At 42.4% G+C, this 19,731-nt stretch overlaps 1 protein-coding gene across 3 annotated transcripts in view; it reads left to right on the top strand.

Annotated features, from left to right (window-relative positions):
- Positions 1-19,731, top strand: part of RAD54L2 (RAD54 like 2) — a 116,840-nt gene that overhangs the window by 73,622 nt on the left and 23,487 nt on the right. For all 3 annotated transcript variants that reach the window (XM_039477193.2, XM_074403769.1, XM_074403768.1), the window contains 8 exons: positions 11,343-11,544; positions 13,111-13,250; positions 13,732-13,848; positions 14,166-14,392; positions 15,809-15,991; positions 16,133-16,266; positions 18,022-18,218; positions 19,320-19,662. In XM_039477193.2, the coding sequence (XP_039333127.1) occupies positions 11,343-11,544; positions 13,111-13,250; positions 13,732-13,848; positions 14,166-14,392; positions 15,809-15,991; positions 16,133-16,266; positions 18,022-18,218; positions 19,320-19,662 (1,543 nt within the window). The remainder of the gene's footprint in view (positions 1-11,342; positions 11,545-13,110; positions 13,251-13,731; positions 13,849-14,165; positions 14,393-15,808; positions 15,992-16,132; positions 16,267-18,021; positions 18,219-19,319; positions 19,663-19,731) is intronic.

Raw genomic sequence — 19,731 nt, 5'->3', positions numbered from 1 at the left:
CGCCTGGCTAATTTTTTGTGTTTTTAGTAGAGATGAGATTTTACTATGTTGGCCAGGCTGATCTTGAACTCCTCACCTCAGGTCATCCACCTGCCTTGGCCTCCCAAAGTGCTGGGATTACAGGTGTGAGCCACTGTGCTCAGCCGAGTTTTTAATTTATTCAGGCCTCTTGGAAAATATATTGGCTTTGTATGACATGAAGAATTAGGGAAAGTGTGGTCCACAGAGAATATCAGCATGTAGAATTAGGGAAAGTGTGGTCCACAGAGAATATCAACATGTGATTGTGGATGATAAGGAAACATATTAAATAAGATCTAATATACCTCTGATATACCTCAGATCTGATATATAAAAACATGAGTGGTTGTTTTTATTCATACATATTTTACTCTAGTGGCAAATTTTTAAAACTAAGCTCATTTAAAATTATTTATTGAATGTCCGTTACGTGAAAAGCTTTTTTTTTTTTTTTTGAGATGCAGTGGCATGATCTCAACTCACTGCAACCTCCGCCTCCCACTTTCAAGCAATTCTGTGTCTCAGCCTCCTGAGTAGCTGAGATTATAGGTGCCAGGGATTATAGGTGCCAGCCACCATGCCTAGCTAATTTTTCTATTTTCAGTAGAGACAAGATTTCACCATCTTGGCAGGCTGATCTTGAACTCCTGATGTTGTGATCCACCCTCCTTGGCCTCCCAAAGTGCTGGGATTACAAGTGTGAGCCACCACGCCTGGCTGTGACAGGCATTTATTTTTATTTTTATTTTTGCTCATGACAGGCATTTTTGTCAGGCATTAGAGATACAGTGGTGAATGAGATGGACAAAATCCCTGCCCTCAAGGAGCTACATTCTAGAAGGGGAGACAGATGACAAGTGTTTGATCAAATTACTAAAATTGATAAGCTCTTGGTAAGAACCATGTCGACAATAAAGGATTGAGCCCCAGCAGTAGGGAGGAAGGCCCTGTTTCAGCTGGAATGGTCAGGAGTCTTCTGAGGAGGCATCATTTGTACTTGGCTTTTCAAAAAAGTCAACTTTGGGTTTTGGTTTTGTTCTTTTTTTAAACTTATGTCTGTTTTATAAAGAATATTATAATGTTTTTGTTCTTAATGTTATTTTTCATTTCTCGATTTTATTAATCTGCTTTTTGTTTTCTTCCTATTACTATTTTGGGATTTAATTTCCTGTTCTTTCTCTAATTCTTTCTTTTTTAAAGAAAGCTTTTCTTTTTTTTTTTTTCTTTTTTTTTTTTTTTTGAGACGGAGTTTCGCTCTTGTTACCCAGGCTGGAGTGCAATGGCGCGATCTCAGCTCACCACAACCTCCGCCTCCTGGGTTCAGGCAATTCTCCTGCCTCAGCCTCCTGAGTATCTGGGATTATAGGCACGCGCCACCATGCCCAGCTAATTTTTTGTATTTTTAGTAGAGATGGGGTTTCACCATGTTGACCAGGTTGGTCTCGATCTCTTGACCTTGTGATCCACCCGCCTCGGCCTCCCAAAGTGCTGGGATTACAGGCTTGAGCCACCGCGCCCGGCCTAAGAAAGCTTTTTTATTGATGCATAATAGATGTGCCTATTTGGGAGGCACACCTGATAATTACACCTGATAATTTAATACATTCATGTAATTTTTTTTAAACTTTTTTTTTTTTTTTAAAAGACAGGGTTTCACCATGTTGGTCAGGCTGGTCTTGAACTCCCAACCTCAGGTGATCCGCCCACCTTGGCCCCCAAAGTGCTTCAATTACAGGCGTGAGCCACCACGCCTGGCCACATTCATGTAATTTTTAAAGATCAAATCAGTGTAATTGGGATATCCATAAAGTTCAATATTTGTCTTATGCTACAAACATTTAAATTATCCCCTTCTAGCTATTTTGAAATATACAATAGAGTATTATAAAGTATAATCATCCTACTGATCTATCAGGCTCATGCCTGTAATCCCAGCACTTTGAGAAGCTGAAGCGGGCAGATCACCTGAGGTTGGGAGTTGGAGGACAGCCTGACCAACATGGAGAAACCCCATCTCTACTAAAAATACAAAATTAGCCCAGTGTGGTGGTGCATGCCCGTAATCCCAGCTACTCAAGAGGCTGAGGCAGGAGAATCACTTGAACTGGGAGGCGGAGGTTGCAGTGAGCCGAGAGTGCACCATTGCACTCCAGCCTGGGCAACAAGAGCGAAACTCTGTCTCAAAACAAACAAACAAACAACCCAAAAATCCCTACTAGATCTTGTTTCTTCTATTATACTGTATATTTATACCCATTAATCAGCCTCTCTTCATCCTCCTGTCTCCCCTACCCTTCCAGCATCTGGTATCTCTAATTTCTTGAGAAGAAAATTTATATCATAGATTTTTACCTTTTATTATTTTTAAACATGTTCATTTAAGGCTAAGCATAACTTTAGCAATATTATAAGTTTTTTAAAAATCAGCATTATTGTTTAATTTAAATGCAATAAAATTCACATATTTCACATGTACATGACTGTTGGTTGTTGTATACGTTCCAGGTAATCACCACCCTAATCAAGGTAAAGAAAATATCCACTGTTGGCCAGGTGCAGTGGCTCATGCCTGTAATCCCAGCACTTTGGGAGGCTGAGGCGGGTGGATCACCTGAGGTCAGGAGTTCGAGACCAGCCTGTCCAACAAAGTGAAACTCCGTCTCTATTAATAATATAAAAATATACAGGCGTAGTGGTGGGCACCTGTAATCCTAGCCACTCAGGAGGCTGAGGCAGGAGAATCGCTTGAACCTGCGAGTTGGAGGTTGCAGTGAGTGGAGATCATGCCACTGTACTCCAGCTTGGGTGACAGAGGGAGACTTCATCTCAAAAAAAAAAAAAAAAAAAAAAAAAGTCGAGGTGCTGTGGCGCACACCTGTAATCCCAGCACTTTGGGAGGCCAAGGCGGGTGGATCACAAGATCAAGAGATTGAGACCATCTTTGCCAACATGGTGAAAGCCCATCTCTACTAAAAAATATAAAAATTAGCTGGGTGTGATGGCACACATCTGTGGTCCCAGCTACTCAGGAGGTTGAGCCAAGAGAATCGCTTAAACCTGGAAGGTGGAGGTTGCAGTCAGCCAGGATCACACCACTGCACTCCAGCCTGGTGATGGAGCAAGACTCCATCTCAAGAAAGAAAAAAATGAAAAGAAAACATCCATTGTCCCAGAAATTTCTTTTTCTGGGAACCTTAATTTTCTGGGCAACCACTGAACTGATTTCTGTCATTATAGATTAGCTTTGCCTATTCTAGAATTTGATATAAATGAAATTGTACAATACATATTCTTTTATGTATGATCTCTTTTGCTCAGCATAATATCTGTGAGATTCATCTGTGTTGTTGCATGTGTTTGTAGTTTGTTCCTTTTTATTGTTGAATAGTATTCCAACTGTAGGACTGTACTGAAACTTGTTTATTCATTCACCTGTTGATGGACATTTGACTCATATGAATAAAGCTGCTCCAAACATTCATCTAGAGATGGTTTGGTATTTTTTTCAAAATTATAGATATGTTTTCATTTCTCTTAGATAAAATACCAAGAAGTGAATTGCTGGGTTGTGTAATAGATATGTTTATCTTGATAAGAAACTGTCGAAGTGTTTCCCAAAATGATTATGCCACTCTTAACTCCTGCCAGCAGTGTATGAGAGTTCCAGGTGCCCCACATCTTTGTTAGCAGTTGGTATGATCAGTCTTATTAGTTTTAGTCATTCTAGTGAGGGTCATATGTCATCTCATGTTGTAAATTTGCATTTTTCTAGTGATATTGAACATCTTTTTACATGTTCATTTGCTATTTGTATGTCCCTTTTTGTAAAGTGTCTGTTTCTCTTTATTTGCCCCTTTTTATTGGATTCTGTGTAGTCATTCTGAATTGTAACTTGTAACCCCAGAGCTTTGGGAGGCTGAGGTGGGAGGATTACTTGGGGCTAACAGTTCAAGATCAGCTTGGGCAACATAGACCCTGTCTGTACAAAAAATTTAAAAATTAACTAGATATGCTTGCCTGTAGTCCCCACTACTCAGGAGAACTACTTGAGCAGGAGTATCACTTGAATCTGAGAGTTTCAGGCTGCTGAGCTATGATCCTGCCACTCCACTTCAACTCTCCTGACAGAGCAAGATCTTGTCTCTAAAATATAAATACACACACACACACCACAGTTTAAATATATAATAAATAAAGTATATTTAATACATATATGTTTCTGAATGTGTAAGTATTTTGTCAGATACATATTGCTGATATATTTGCTAAGGTTGTGACTTGATTTTCCTTTTTCTATGGGTGTCTTTTCAAGAGTAGAAATTTTAAATTTTGATGAAGCACATTTTATCAGAGTTTTTGCTTTGTGATTTGAGCTTTTTGTGTCTTACTTATTAAATCTTTATTATAAAATTTGCCAGATGTGATGGTATGTGCCTGTGGTCCAGCTACTAAGGGGGCTGAGGTGGGAGGATCGATCACTTGAATCCTGGAGGTGGTGGCTACAGTGAGCCATAATTGTGCCACTGTACTCCAGACCAGTTGACAGAGCAAGATCCTGTCTCGAAAAATAAAGAAGGAAAGAGAAACTGTACTTAAGAAGTATATCCAAGAATCTGCAGTGGAGAGCCACATCTATATATCAGTTTGAGTTAGGCAGTGAGATCTTAGACTTTGAGCTAATGCTGTAATGACTTCGGGGGGTCTTGAGAGAGGAAAGTGTATTTTGCATATGGGAAGAATGTGAGTTACTGTGGCCAGAGAGTGGAATATGACAACTTTTTTCCATAGACGAATGCAACAATATCTTCTATCCCACATGCTTTTCTAGAGTTGACCTTAATACTCCCTCCTATTGAGAGGTGGATTCTAATTTTCCCTGGAATGTGAGTGGGAAATAAATTCCTGGAGGTACTGTGGGACAATACTCTAAGATTACTTATTTTTCTAAGTTCTGTTTAATAAAGAAAGTCTGCTAGGTATGCCTTTAAGATTTTCAGGAGGGCTGTTGTCTGTTTGAAAGGCCTATGAGGCACTATCTTAAATATTTCTGACACTATAACAGAAGGCCTCACAGGCCTGCTCTGGATTCAATTTCTGTTTTTCATGTTATTGCAGGTGACAGAGTTGCCAAAGTTTCTGACACAGTGCAATGTGTCTCTTTTTTTTTTCTAGCTTCCTATAACACTTTCACCAATAATGCCCGTGATGACCTGCAGGCTTTTTCTAAGAGTCTTCTCATGGTTCTATTTACCACCTTATCTCAAATACAGTGCCATGGTTTAATTTTTTATTGTGTAGCAGGACCCATGTACCAAATTTCTATTTCAATTACTGCTGTTGTGTCATAAATCACCCTGAAACTTAGTGGCTTAAAACAATATTTATTATTTTTCTTGGCTTCTGAAAGTAAGCAATTCAGAAAGGGCCTGGCTGGCAGTCAAACAGCTAGTCTATCTACATTGCTCTTGACTAAATTTTCTGGGCTATGGATCATATTTTTCTGTTTCTTTGCATATCTACTGAATTTTGACTAAATAATGGTCTCTGTGCATTATGGATTGTAGAGACTGCATTCTGCTCTTGTCCTCTGTATTTTTATAAAGAGTGAGATCTTAAGATGTGTCCAGGTTCCTGTACAGAGTTTTTGACACACAGACATTGTAGGTTGTGATGTGTACATCTAGTTGTATCACATCAGGAGAAATATGGTGATACTTTTGAGTCTGCTGGACTTTTAAATTTTATTTATTTATTTTTTTTAATTTTAATAGGGTCTCGCTCTATTGCCCAGACTAGAGTGCAGTACAGTGGTGTGACTTTGGCTCACTATAGCCTCAACCTCCTGTGCTTAAGCGATCTTCCCACCTCAGCCTCCTGGGTTGCTGTAGGCCTGCACCACTATGCTCAGCTAATTTTGATTTTTATTTTTGTAGAGATGGGGGTCTTCCTATGTTGCCCAGGCTGGTCTTGAACTCCTGGTGTCAAGTGATCCACCCCAGCCTCCCAGAGTGCTGGCATTACAGGCATGAGCCACCAGGCACGGTCCTACTAATCTTTTTTTTTTTTCCTTTTTAAACTTTTATTTTAGGTTCAGGGGTACATGTGTAGGTTTTTTATATAGGTAAATTGCATGTCTTGGGAGTTTGGTTGGTCTTTTTTATATGAAAGGAGGGAGAAGAGATGGAACCCCTGGAGAAAGAGCCCTGGAAGTGTTTGTGCCTTCATTGAACGTAATGTAGGAGTTTTTTTTTCAAAGCTACTCATTTGCCTAGTCAAATTTGTAGTGGTGGTGTTCATAATTCATTCCCAAGAATCTTATATAAGTGTTCTTTGGTGTTTATATAACTCTTGTGGTTACTGCTCACAGCTGGCTCACGTGAAGGAGAAAGTTCAGGGGTATTTGCAACTAGGCCTGATTCTGTGATCCTGAACTATGGTGGTAATAGTCATTGACTTTTAAGCCATGCAGATACTAATTTAATTTACATTTGTTGTCTGTCAAAGCACATGTCTCTTTACCTCCTTATTGAACTTTTTTCTTTTCTCTCAGTAGCTATTGGCGGGTTACATTCTAGAATCTGGGGGAGGGCTATTTTTTGGAAGTTAAATTCCTTTGCTTAGGTTGTGAATTCACATAATTCAGTGTTCAGAAGGTAAAACAAGAATACATAGTGAAAAGTTACATTTTGACTGAGGGAAATTTAATTATATAATTTTGAAATAACAGATTTATTATTAAGAATGGTTTACTGAATGTACAGCATCTGTTACAATGTTATGTAAAAACCATAATCATCATGAAACAGCAAAAATGAAGCACTTGAAAGATATTGGTTTACCTGAAAATGAACTTTAAAATTAGCACATGTGTGCTAATATTATTAGCACTAAATTAAATAAAATAAATATTATTAAATTAAATTCCTTTAATAAGCTAAAAGTAGTTGGACCCAGAAGCTAAGGATTCACTCAAAGAATACTGGGCGATAAGGAGCTGGTTTAGACCTGTATCATCTGTATAAGGCATGAGAATTATATATATTGTGGCTGATGATTTGAAAATTGTTACTGCACTTGGCCACATTCAGCCCCATGCCAGACAGGAGTTCACAGCCAAGCCTTATAACTTGGGTTGAATGTTTGATAATAAATCTGCTGGTGATAGTGGAAGGTCAGCAGGTTCTATTCTTTCTCCTCCCAGGAACAGCCCATTTCACAAGCAGACGCCAGAACAAGGAAATACAACAGTTGCCAAAAAGTTACCTCTGCCCAGCAGATCAATTTCAAACCCCTTGGACTTGCCCTCTATTTTCTGACTCTGTCCTATCTGCCTACTCTCTAACCTTGCCTCCAACTGCTCCTCCAAGTGATTGCTCAGTAGATTTGCTTGTGAAATAGAAACAAAACAAAAAAGACCAGGAGAGCATCAGAGGTCATCATCAGAACCAGGCCAGAGGACCCAGCAAAACACTAAATTGAAGTGTGCCAACCCAGCCCCAAGTGTAGTTGGTGTGTTGTAGACCAAGTTGCAGTATTGGTGGAAGTAATCATTTAGCAGTGGGTATCCCCTCTTGGGAAGTCTGCTGCCCAGCCAACTGTTTGGGAGGAGGAATTTGATGGCCTCACCTTTTAGGAGGGAATAATTCAGGGCAGTGAAGTAGGAAGAAATTGACAGCAGTATTAAATGAAAATGCTGTGGAAGTATTAGCTCTTTGGAGGGATATGGGGCTTGAAGGAATGATAGTTCTTTTAAAGGAAAACAGAATTGCTGAACTTGCTCCTATGATGTTTCAGATGGAAATTGGAGAGCACTGTTTGAAGAGCCTGGTGAATTTGGGAGGGCAGCTTAGTCAGATTTTGGAGCTCTACTTTGAAACTTCTCTTTTAGTTCTCATGTCTGGCTGGACACATACGCTATGGAACCTTGTTTCCTCAGCAGGTAGGACATGTCCATGAGCCAAGGTCACACACACAGTACATTCCTAGTGCTTCTTGCCACCCTGGGCTCTGCTTTCTTTGGGAGGCCTTTCGTAAAAGGCCTACTATAGACTGGTGGTAATGGAGAAGGTAGTGTGATGTTTTAACCTCTTGCCTCATGTTAATGGTATTGCAGTGTCCCATCATGAAGATTTCTTGTCTGATGCCTTTCTTGACCATTTCCCCTTTGCTTTTCAAAAAGTGAAATTTGTCTACCCAAATCTTCAGTGGTCTCTCAGTTGAGGGCCAAGGAAGTTGCTGCCAGTGCTGCTGCGGGGTAATGAATCATCCTGGGCATCCACATGTGAGACTGAGACCCACTCATCTGTCCACTTTTACAGTAACCACATTAGCCTCTCCTCTCCATTCAAACACCAGGACAGTGGAAAGTAGAGTGCTAGGAAGGAGAGGTTTGGAAGTAGTCTTCCCCAGGACAGGGGTTGACTTCTGTACCAGCATCCAGAGAAGGATCTTGGATTCTCACCTAAGTCTGCCTTGGATGAGGAGCTCCAGGAAAGGGAAAGGGAAGTGGTTGTTAGGTTGGAAGGTCCTTCCTGTTGCTGCTTTACTTCCTTCATTTTAGCTGGTGCCTACCCATTCTGTGAGACCAAACCTGGGTCTCACTCTTCCCAAGGAAGCACCCCCATGCCCAGCCCTAGGTCAGGCTGGATTTGGTGTCTTTTTCTTAAGTGTTAATGCTCTTAGGCAGTTTCTGCATTGCATATGTGTTTCCCCATGTGGTCTATTCCACTGTGCCTTGGCACAGGGCCTGATACCTAGCAGATGCTCATATGTTTGTTAGGCTAAACTGAAAGCAGGGAGCAGGAGAGGCGTCAGTGACGGGCTTGTAGTAGTCTCACATGGAGAGGTTTAACATGAAAGTGTAGTCTACAATTTCATGGAGGCGGTATGTGTGTGTAAGAAACATTCATTTTGTGACAGCAAGATACATTTTGCAGATGTTATTTCTGCTTCCCCCTTTGCTTTCTTATTTCTGATCTTTGATTAGAATATATAGTTGAGATTTAAGTTCTCCACACAATTATTGCCACTCAGCATGGCTGACTAAGGCCCCAGAGATTTGCATGCTCCCAGACCGTTCAATGTGGTTGGGAGTATGGAGTTTCATGGAGTTAGGCAGGCAAGGGTTTGAAGAGTAATATCTTCTACAAGAGAACCATTGACATACCTGTTTTGCAGATGTGGGGAACTATGGCTCAGAGAAGTTACGCCCGTAAACATAGAGCTACAGGATTTAAAGCCAGCACTGCCTGACTGCAAAGCTCATACTTTTTTTTTTTTTTTTTTTTTTTTTGAGATGGAGTTTTGCTTTTGTTGCCCAGGCTGGAGTACAGTGGCACAGTCTCGGCTCATTGCAACCTCCACCTCCTGGGTTCAAGTGATTCTCCTGGCTCAGCCTCCTGAATAGCTAGGATTATAGGCATGTGCCACCATGCCTCGCCAATTTTGTATTTTTAGTAGAGATGGGGTTTCTCCATGTTAGTCAGGCTAGTGTTGAACTCTGGACCTCAGGTAATCTCCCTGCCTTGGCCTCCCAAAATGCTGGGATTACAGGCGTGAGCCACCACGCCTGGCAAAGCTCATACTTTTAACTGCCTACTCCTGTTTTTCTGCTTATTTCTTATATACCCATGGGCAAGTATTTTTAACTTTTCAGGGCTTCAGTGTCTCATATTTAGAATTAGGAGAGCAAAAATGCCTCATATTTAGAATTAGGGGAGCAAAACTCTTACAGAGTTATTATAAGGAAGAAAAGAGGCAATGTAAAAAACTAAATCCATACCTCATACCTGGAATAATAGTAATCATAGTAAAAGCAGTAGCTGTTTTTTTTTTTTTTAATATATAGTGTTTATTATATGCCAGACGTTGTTTTAGTTTACTTGTTCTTTCTTTTCTTTCTTTCTTTCTTTCTTTCTTTTTTTTTTTTTTTTTTTTTTTGAGAGATGTCTTGCTCTGTTGCCCAGGCTGGAGTACAGTGGCATAGTCATGGTTCACTGCAACCTCCGCCTCCTGGTTTCAAGTGATTCTCCTACCTCAGCCTCCCCACTAGCTGGGATTATAGGCACCTGCCACCATGACTGGCTGATTTTTGTATCTTTTTTTTTTTTTTTTTTTTTTGAGGAGGAATTTCACTCTTGTTACCCATGCTGGAGTGCAATGGCACGATCTCGGCTCACTGCCACCTCCGCCTCCTGGGTTCAGGCAATTCTCCTGCCTCAGCCTCCTGAGTAGCTGGGATTACAGGCACACGCTACCATGCCCAGCTAATTTTTGTATTTTTAGTAGAGACTGGGTTTCACCATGTTGACCAGGATGGTCTTGATCTCTTGACCTCATGATCCACCTGCCTCGGCCTCCCAAAGTGCTGGGATTACAGGCTTGAGCCACCGTGCCCGGCGATTTTTGTATCTTTACTAGAGATGAAGTTTCGCCATTTTGACCAGTCTGGTCTTGAACTCCTGACCTCAGGTGATCCACCTGCTTTGGCCTCTCAAAGTGCTGAATTACAGGCATGAGTCACCGTGCCTGACTCCCAACTATCTTTTAAGACATTACCTTTAGAAATCTTTCAAGGCCTGACTTGTATTTTACCTTCCATATGATTCCTCTGTGATCAACACATGAATTAGTATCTTTCATATTCCTGTGATGTCTTCAACCTTGAAGTTCTTTATATCTGTTGATCTGCCCTTCCTGTGATAGCACACCTTGCCATGTTGAGTCTGTATTTGTACATGCCCTATCTCCGTAAGCAGAACACAAACTACTTGAAGGGAAGTAGTCTTACAAATAACCCTTGAAGTATCTAGGACAGTGCTTGCCATATTGTAGGCCCTCATTAAATGGTTGGCAAGTTAAATGAGTGAATGCTTTAAGACACTGAAAGGAAAAATATACTCCCTGTTGGCAGATGAGAGGTAAATGGACTTGCCTAGAGTCACACAACTGAGTGTGAGCTATATTTGGAACCTAACTTCTCAGACTGTCCCTTTCTGAGTATTCTGAGGCCAGGAAACTTCCTCACTCTGATCATAGCACTAAACTCTCGTAAGAGTGATGGCGATCATTCATTGTGGGCTTAATCTGGGCCAGGCTTGGGTCTAGGCATGCACACATTCAGTCCTAATAATAGCTCTGAGGTATGGGCCTCACTGTCCTCATTTTGTAGATACATCCACTGATGTTCAGAGAGGTATAAATAATTTGCCTTAGGTTACCAGCTAATAAGTTGCTGAGCTGCGATTTGAATCCAGGTGTGTCTGGCATCAAAATTCATTCCCCTACCCTTGTAAAGCAATGTCTTTCCCCTTTTCTTTCAGACCCATCCCTGGAAGGCATGTGTGGCACTGAGCATGCCCAGCTGGGAGAAGATGGGCAGCAGCCGCCGCGGTGCACTTCAACTACCTCATCTCATTCTGAGCCTTCAGAGCAGCTTAGGCGCCACCAAGGCAACAATCTAGCCTCCGAGGACCCCAAAAAGAAGAGAGCTCAGAAGCCCTCCCACATGAGAAGAAACATACGGTGAGCCATGCTCTGTGTAAGAGGAGAGGGAAAGGAATAGAGGTTTTACCTTCATTCTAAGGCTGTCAATAGCAAAAAGATTGATTTGGGAAGGAGAGTTCTCTTTCCGAAGGAGAAAAGTGCCATTACTAGTGGAGGTGCAGCTCAGGACCGCTGGATCTGAGCTTTCAGAGGACTGTAGGGAGGATGAGAAAGGCCTTGACCGCTGCTTGGGGGTGTCCTACTCTCTGGAGGTCCCAGGCGGCAGCCCAAAGATGATAGGGTGCTCTGAGCTGGATTTTCCGTTTTTATTCTTTATTTTTTTTTTTTATCTCTCAAAACAAGAGGAGACTTTACAAAGTTGAGTTCTCATCTTCTTAGATGTCAACTTCAAATGTTAGAGGACTGTCTGACTGAAAGCAAGGCTCCTTCTAAGAGATGAGCAAAAATGTGAACTGCTTTAACTATCTGAATCCCCAACAGTTCTTCCTTCTATTAAATAACAGTGTGTGCCATTGAAAGGAAATGAATATCGTTTTCTCCTCCTGCCTCCACTTAACTTGAAATATTACTCTGAGTTTGGAAATAATATAGAATCCCTGTAAATGTAGTTTCTTTTCCTTTTTTATATTTTTTTTTTTTTTTTTTTTTTTTTGCATAAAGTCTCTCTCTGTTGCCCAGGCTGGAGTACAGTGGTTCGATCTTGGCTCACTGCAAGCCCCACCTCCTGGGTTCAAGCAGTTCTAGTGCTTCAGCCTCCTGAGTAGCTGGAACCATAGGTGCCTGCCACCATGCCCGGCTAATTTTTGTATTTATGGTAGAGACAGGCTTTTGCCATGTTGGCTGGGCTGGTCTCAAACTCCTGGCCTCAAGTGATCTGCCCACCTTCGCCTCCCAAAGTGCTGGGATTTCAGGCGTGGACCAGTGTGCCCAGCCAGTCCTAGTTTCTTTTCTACATGACAACACTTTTTTTCCTTGAGATGAAGTCTTACTCTTTCACCTTGGCTGGAGTGCAGTAGCACAATTTTGGTTGACTGCAACCTCTGCCTCCTGGGTTCAAACGATTCTCCTGCCTCAGCCTCCTGAGTAGTTGGGACTACAGGTGTATACCACCACACCTGGATAATTTTTGTATTTTTAGTAGAGATGGGGTTTTACCACATTGGCCAGGCTAGTCTCAAACTCCTGACCTCAGGTGATCCATCTGCCTCGGCCTCCTAAAGTGTTGGGATTACAGGCGTGAGCCACTGCACCTAGCCAACACTATTTTTATACTGCTTTTAAAAAGCTTTATGAATCAAATGTTACTCTAGTTTATTCTTGATTTATTATGTGGAGAGATGAGTTGGTAGGGGCATCTGTCAGGGAGTTAAATAATATGGAAAGTATGTTAGCCTAGAACCATCTAGCTTGATGTCCTGTTTTTTGAATGCTGTTCCTTTCATGGGTGTGGTGGGGCTGATGTTGCTTCTCCTTCTCCCATCTCAACTCTCTGAGATTATCAATGGCTATTTCTCTCTTTAGCTCACCATTACATTGCCCAAATTTTAATTGAACCCAAGTGCTGTCTCTTATGTGAATGTTTAGAAAGCTACTCCGGGAGGATCAGTTGGAGCCTGTTACCAAAGCAGCACAGCAAGAAGAGTTGGAAAGAAGGAAGCGCCTGGAGCAGCAGAGGAAAGATTATGCAGCCCCTATTCCTACTGTCCCGCTGGAGTTTCTCCCTGGTAAGCAGTGGACATGGCAGGGAAGGCCCTGTGCTTCAGGCCTTCCTGAAGCAGGAAGAATCCCAAGGTGCACACAGTGGTCAAAAACAGATCTGGAATAAGACTGTGGCCTTTCAGGAATCCTTTAAAGTCATTCAGCTTTTTCAGAGCACACAATCAGAAGGTTATTTAAAAAGTTAAAATGAATAAAAATGTACTCTTTAAATAGATTTTATTTAGATTTTTTTCTCATAACTGTGATTTTAACTTGCCAAGTGATTGGGATCTTTTCTAGTGGTCAGGTGAATAGCAGGAAGTAAAAACCAGTAGAGAAAGGGAATTTGGAAGAAGGGCTGAGGTTTTTGAGAATGGGCTCTGCTTCTCTTCTCAGTGGATACTCCCCATGAGAGCTAGAAGAGAAAAGAGGCGGTAAATTGTTTTGGGAAAAATATTAGAGCTAAATGTGGTCTTGATGTCATTCCCTTTCATTTTGCATTTCTAGAGGAAATTGCTTTAAGAGCAAGTGATGGTCACCAACTGCCTCCTCGGGTCTTGGCCCAGGAAGTCATTTGTTTGGACAGCAGCAGTGGCAGTGAGGATGAAAAAAGCAGCCGAGATGGTAAGATCAAGCCAGAGCTACCTCCCTTTTTCCTGACCTGGTGTTCATCCTGAGATTGGCTGTGCTTTGAAGAGTCGAGTCCTTCCTCATTCAGTTTGGGGTGTGGCTTTGACAAATTACCCTGTTTCTCCTTGGTAAATATAAGTTTTTTGCTTGTCTTAATTTGAAGCTGGAAGAGAGAAATAGTAAAAATCAAAATTTTAATAAGTGATGACAAGTTCTAACTTTAAGTTTCTATAGTCTTCTCATCTGACCGGGTGCAGTTAATTATCTTTACTCCCTAGATATTTGGTTTTACTTTTGTTTTGCTGTCTCAGAGGTGATTGAACTGAGCTCTGGAGAGGAGGACACTCTGCACATTGTGGACAGCAGTGAGTCTGTCAGTGAAGAGGATGAGGAAGAAGAGAAGGGTGGCACCCACGTCAATGATGTCTTAAACCAGCGTGACACCCTTGGGCGGGTTCTTGTCAACTTAAACCACCCTCCAGAGGAGGAAAATGTCTTCCTTGCCCCACAGTTGGCACGGGCTGTGAAACCTCATCAGGTACAGCAAACCTTGATTCTTTTCTCTTCTTCCTTTCTGTTTCCTTGCTGTGAACATTACCTGCTGGTGGTTATTAGTGTCATAGCCCATGAAGTACTTGTTTGGTACCAAGAGCAGCTTGTTCAGCTATTGGAAAGACCTCATAGTTCCTTCTAGCAGTTGATGCTTCAGGATACCTGATGAATAGGAAGGGATGGGGAAAGGGAAGAAACAAGCCTTAGGTTTGCCCTACCCCATAGAAAACACTGGGTCTCTTGACCTAATAATTTGAGTCTCTTTCTGTGGGATTCCATGACTGAGGTGCTCTCTGGAAAGCAGCAGTTTGATTAGGAAGGTCTGGATCTAGAAGAGATGTGAGAGTCAGAAGATGGAGGGACTTTCTGATAGGAGGGAGCAGAGTAGTTTGTGTTGACCCAGAGCCTGGAGCCAGAATAAGTGAACAAAAGTTCCATGAAGACAGACATTGACTCAGCTTAAGAACTCTTTTTTTTTTTTCTTTCCTTAGACAGGTTCTTGTTCTGTTGCTTATGCTGGAGTGTAGTGGCATGATGTCTGCTCATTGCAGCCTTGACTTCCCTGGCTCAAACAATCCTCCCACCTCAGCCTTCCAGGTAGCTGGGACTATAGGCCTATACCACCACACTGCCACACCCAGCTAATTTTTTGTACTTTTTAAAAAAAATATAGAGATGAGGTTTCACCATGTTGCCCAAGCTGATCTTGAATTCCTAGGCCTAAGAACTCCTAACAATAAGTACTGCTCCTATGTGGCTGGGTACAGTGGCTCATGCCTGTAATCCTAGCACTTTGGGAGACCAAGGCAAGCAGATCACCTGAGGTCAGGAGTTCAAGAACAGTCTGGCCAAAATGGTGAAAACCTGTCTCCACTGAAAATACAAAAATTAGCTGGGCATGGTGGCGCATGCCTATAGTACCAGTTACTCTGGAGGCTGAGGCAGGAGAATCGCCTGAACTCGGGAGGTGGAGGTTGCAGTGAGCCAAAATAGCACTACTGTACTTCAGCCTGGGTGACAGAGTGAGACTCCATCTCAAAAAAACAAAACAATACAACAACAAAAAAACTACTATGGAATGGGCTGCCTTAAGAGGGTGAGCTTCCCAAGGCTGAAGAAAGCCAGGCTGACTGTAAGATCCTGTCAGGAATTTGACACTCCCAATTCATGCATTACATGGGGCATTATACTGTACTAGTGAAAGCTTTTCTGTGTTTTCTCCAAGAGGACTGTCACCAATAAATAGACTAGTCAAGGTATAGAGAAGCTATTTTGGCCATCCACACCTGCTGTCTATTATAATGCCTTCTTATTTACCTAATCTTACTAATTTCAAAGTGAGTGAAAACTGGAGCCCTCATCTTTGCGAGTCCCTCTGACATTTGTCTTTGTCCCTTGTCAGATTGGTGGGATCCGGTTCCTTTACGATAATCTAGTGGAGTCCCTGGAGAGGTTTAAGACTAGCAGTGGCTTTGGCTGTATTCTGGCCCACAGCATGGGTCTGGGGAAAACTTTGCAAGTGATCTCTTTTATCGACGTCCTCTTCCGCCACACGCCAGCCAAAACAGTCCTTGCCATTGTGCCGGTAAGAGTTTATGGAAAGGTTCCACTTAAGTCACTCCTGAAGAGCTCTGGGTTGGTGCCTTTACTGGGCACTAAAAAGCTTGATGAGCTTAGCTCTGAGTTTGTTCCAATGAAACTCTTTTCGGACTTGGCTTTCTAATAGGTTAATACTCTTCAGAATTGGTTGGCAGAGTTCAACATGTGGCTTCCACCTCCTGAAGCCCTTCCGGCTGACAACAAGCCTGAAGAAGTCCAGCCTCGGTTCTTTAAAGTTCACATCTTGAATGATGAGCACAAGTAGGTGGCCTGCCCTTTCCTCTCTGCCCCTTTCCTTTTAGACTTCTGCCTGGGATCTGATGTTAAGGCAGTCTATTTGAGTATGCAGCCTGTGTGCCCAGATTTGTTTTGGTTTCTTGATGTGTCACTTTCTGTGTTCTTGCTACTCATTTTTTTTTTTCTACCTAGCTTTTCAGGTAAGCCAGAGTTAAGTAGCTGGATAAATTTCTTGTGTTCTGCTTTAGGAGGCTTTTTTTTTTCTTTTTTGAGACAGAGTTTTGCTCTCGTAGCCCAGGCTGGAGCACAATGGCGTGATCTTGACTCACTGCAACCTCTGCCTCCTGGGTTCAAGTGATTCTTCTGCCTTAGCCTCCTGAGTAGTTGGGACTATAGGCATGCGCCACCATGCCCAGCTGCTTTTGTATTTTTGGTAGAGACAGGGTTTCTTCATGTTTGTCAGGCAGATCTTGAACTTCTGACCTCAGGTGATCCACCTGCCTCAGCCTCCCAAAGTGCTGGGATTGCAGGCATAAGCCACTGTGCCCAGCCTCCACTGTCTAATTTTTTACTTATTATATTTCACTTTTTTAAAAAGCCTAATTATCAGTCTCTTCTTTTCAGTGATGAAGTCTTGCTCTGTCGCCCAGGCTGTAGTGCAGTGGTGCAATCTTGGCTCACTGCAACCTCTGCCTCCTGGGTTCAAGCAATTCTCCCACCTCAGCCTCCCAAGTAGCTGGGATTACAGGCAGTTGCCATCATGCCTGGCTAATTTTTATATTTTTGTAGAGATGGGGGTTTCACCATGTTGGTCAGGCTGGTCTTGAACTCCTGACCTCGTGATTCACCTATCTCGGCCTCCCAAAGTGCTGGGATTACAGGCATGCGCCACCATGCCCAGCCAGTCTCTTCTTATAAGCACTGGTCTGCATTTGACCTTTAATGGTACAACTCCCAAAGCTTTGAAAGGTGCAAGCCTTGCTGTATTTAAGATTTAAGTAAAATTATTTGTATATGTATGCCATAAAGTCAACCTGATTTCCAAAAGTCTAAAGCTATTTCTTGATCAAACAAGCCAGCTCTACATGCTAACCTTTCCTCTCATTGGTGTAGATAATTGAGAAAGTAGACTTTACTGTATTTTCTGCAGAGGATGCCTTTTGTGATGTTTGGACATACACATAAAAATGAGGAGTTAACCTCACAGGCGGTTGATCACCTACTCTGCTTTCTTAGATTTCAAGACTTTTAGTCCACATGCAGTCAGTGAAATACAGTGAGGGCTCAGGTGTTTGGAAGTGGAGTGACGGCACTGAGGGTCATCTGTCTGTTCTGCTCTTTCCTCTTTACTGTTTGTAGCTCTTTATTCACTTGAACCCAGGCAAGTGAACTGCAGAATGTTGCCCTTCCTTCTGTCACCTTGTATTTATCATGAGATTAAAATGCTCTTTCAAATGTTGAATTATAGTCATGCCTGAATATCCAAGGGGGTTGTCATTTTCTCTCGCCTTACGTAGTTGAATTGCTATGTTTCTTGCTGTTTAACCACCATCGGTGATCCAGTTCATCCTCAGTGCAGTTAGTTTCTCTGGGATGATGGGAGGTCCTTGGGCAGTAGGCCAACCCTGTGCTTGCTGCCACATGAAATCCTTGGTAATAAGTTCTGAATGTACATCAACACGGCTTTGATAGTGAGCAATTTTTTTGGGGGAGCAGGAAAAACAATAATTCTTGAGATATAATTCACAGCTCACACAATTTTTTCTGTTTATCTTACAGGACAATGGCATCTCGTGCTAAAGTGATGGCTGATTGGGTGTCAGAGGGTGGGGTGCTGCTGATGGGGTATGAAATGTACAGACTTCTCACTCTGAAGAAATCATTTGCCACAGGTAGACCGAAGAAAACCAAGAAACGTTCTCACCCAGTCATCATTGATCTGGATGAGGAAGATCGGCAGCAGGAGTTTCGGAGAGGTGGGTAGCCTATCCTAGGAATACTCTTGGTGATGTTTCAGAAAAAAGTAATTGTGTCTGCTAATAGCACCTAGTCAGATGTAAAGTGCATTATTGATGTGAATTGTTATCATGAACCAAAAATCCTGGTTCCCAAGATGAGTAGAATAACTTCCAATGGCTCTTAGAAGGTACTGCTTTCTCTGCAAGCCATGCAGTTCTAGTTAGGCCAGGCCAGGCCACACACTGGCTTGGGGGAGATTCCTCTGTTCATCTGTCTGTTTCTCTCACAGAACAGTTAGAAGAGTAACCATTTCCTTTACCACTTTCTAGAGATGTTCTGAGAAAGCATTGAGAAAATATAAAGTGTTTAAATCACTAATATAAAGACAAAGTAGTAATACTATTGTTTGTGAATTTATAAAAAAGAATTTATCCCAGTTTCTTTTAGTGAAAACGATTCCTTCCTCTCATAGTTCTAATTCTACTCCATCTTCTCAGGGGCCTTTGCTTATTTGGGGAAGAAAGTTTTTAAGGGTTCAGCGGCCATTTCATTTTATAAGTCTCTTCATCTATGAGATTATGTTTGTTCTAGGTTTGCTTCTATGGTAGAGCTGGGATGAATTTGCCATTTAGCAATGACTGGAGAATAACTGCGGGAAGACCCTGTCCTTTAGCTAGCTCCTACCAGCCAGCCCTCAGATGGAGTCAAGACGCTGGCAATGGTGAGAGCCCACTAAAGTGTCTGGACTATTCCCACTGGTTTCATCCAGATGCATTTTTAATCCTAGGCTGGCACTCTGAAAGGTCCCTCTCTCTGCTGCCCAGTTGGTCTAAGCCCTAGGAATGCAAGACAGTTATACTTTCCCCATAAAGAAAAATAAAATAAGGAAAGGAATGGGGGAAAGGGATATTTATTGCAAGAGTCAACAGCCAGATTAGTGTCATACCAAGTGTGCAGGAGCTTGAATGACTGGCTCCCTCTCATCAAGGGGGGCTGACTCTTGCTTTCCTGCTTCCTTCATTTCTTCTGTCTCCTCCAGGGTGCATCCCTACTTCTCATATTATTGACTAAGAGCAGGCCCTGTCACCCTCTGACTCTGGATCCTCTTCACTTCCTAGAGTTTGAGAAGGCTTTATGCCGCCCTGGCCCTGATGTAGTAATCTGTGATGAGGGACACCGCATCAAAAACTGCCAGGCCAGCACCTCACAGGCTCTGAAGAATATCCGCTCTCGCCGCCGGGTGGTGCTGACTGGGTACCCTCTGCAGAACAACCTCATTGAGTACTGGTGCATGGTGGACTTTGTGCGCCCAGACTTCCTTGGCACTCGGCAGGAGTTCAGCAACATGTTTGAACGCCCTATCCTGAATGGGCAGTGTATTGACAGCACACCTCAGGACGTGCGCCTCATGCGGTACCGGAGCCATGTCTTGCACAGTCTTCTGGAGGGCTTTGTGCAGAGGTGAGCCATCCTCAGGGTCCTGCTTCCTGAATTTTCAGTGGGCCCTGTTGCCAAAGGCATGCCAAGCTT

This window comes from Saimiri boliviensis, chromosome 8 (genome assembly GCF_048565385.1).
Source record: "Saimiri boliviensis isolate mSaiBol1 chromosome 8, mSaiBol1.pri, whole genome shotgun sequence".
NCBI lineage: Eukaryota > Metazoa > Chordata > Mammalia > Primates > Cebidae > Saimiri > Saimiri boliviensis.
The sequence above is the reverse complement of the archived record's forward strand: the minus strand, read 5'-3'. Positions and strand labels throughout refer to the sequence as shown.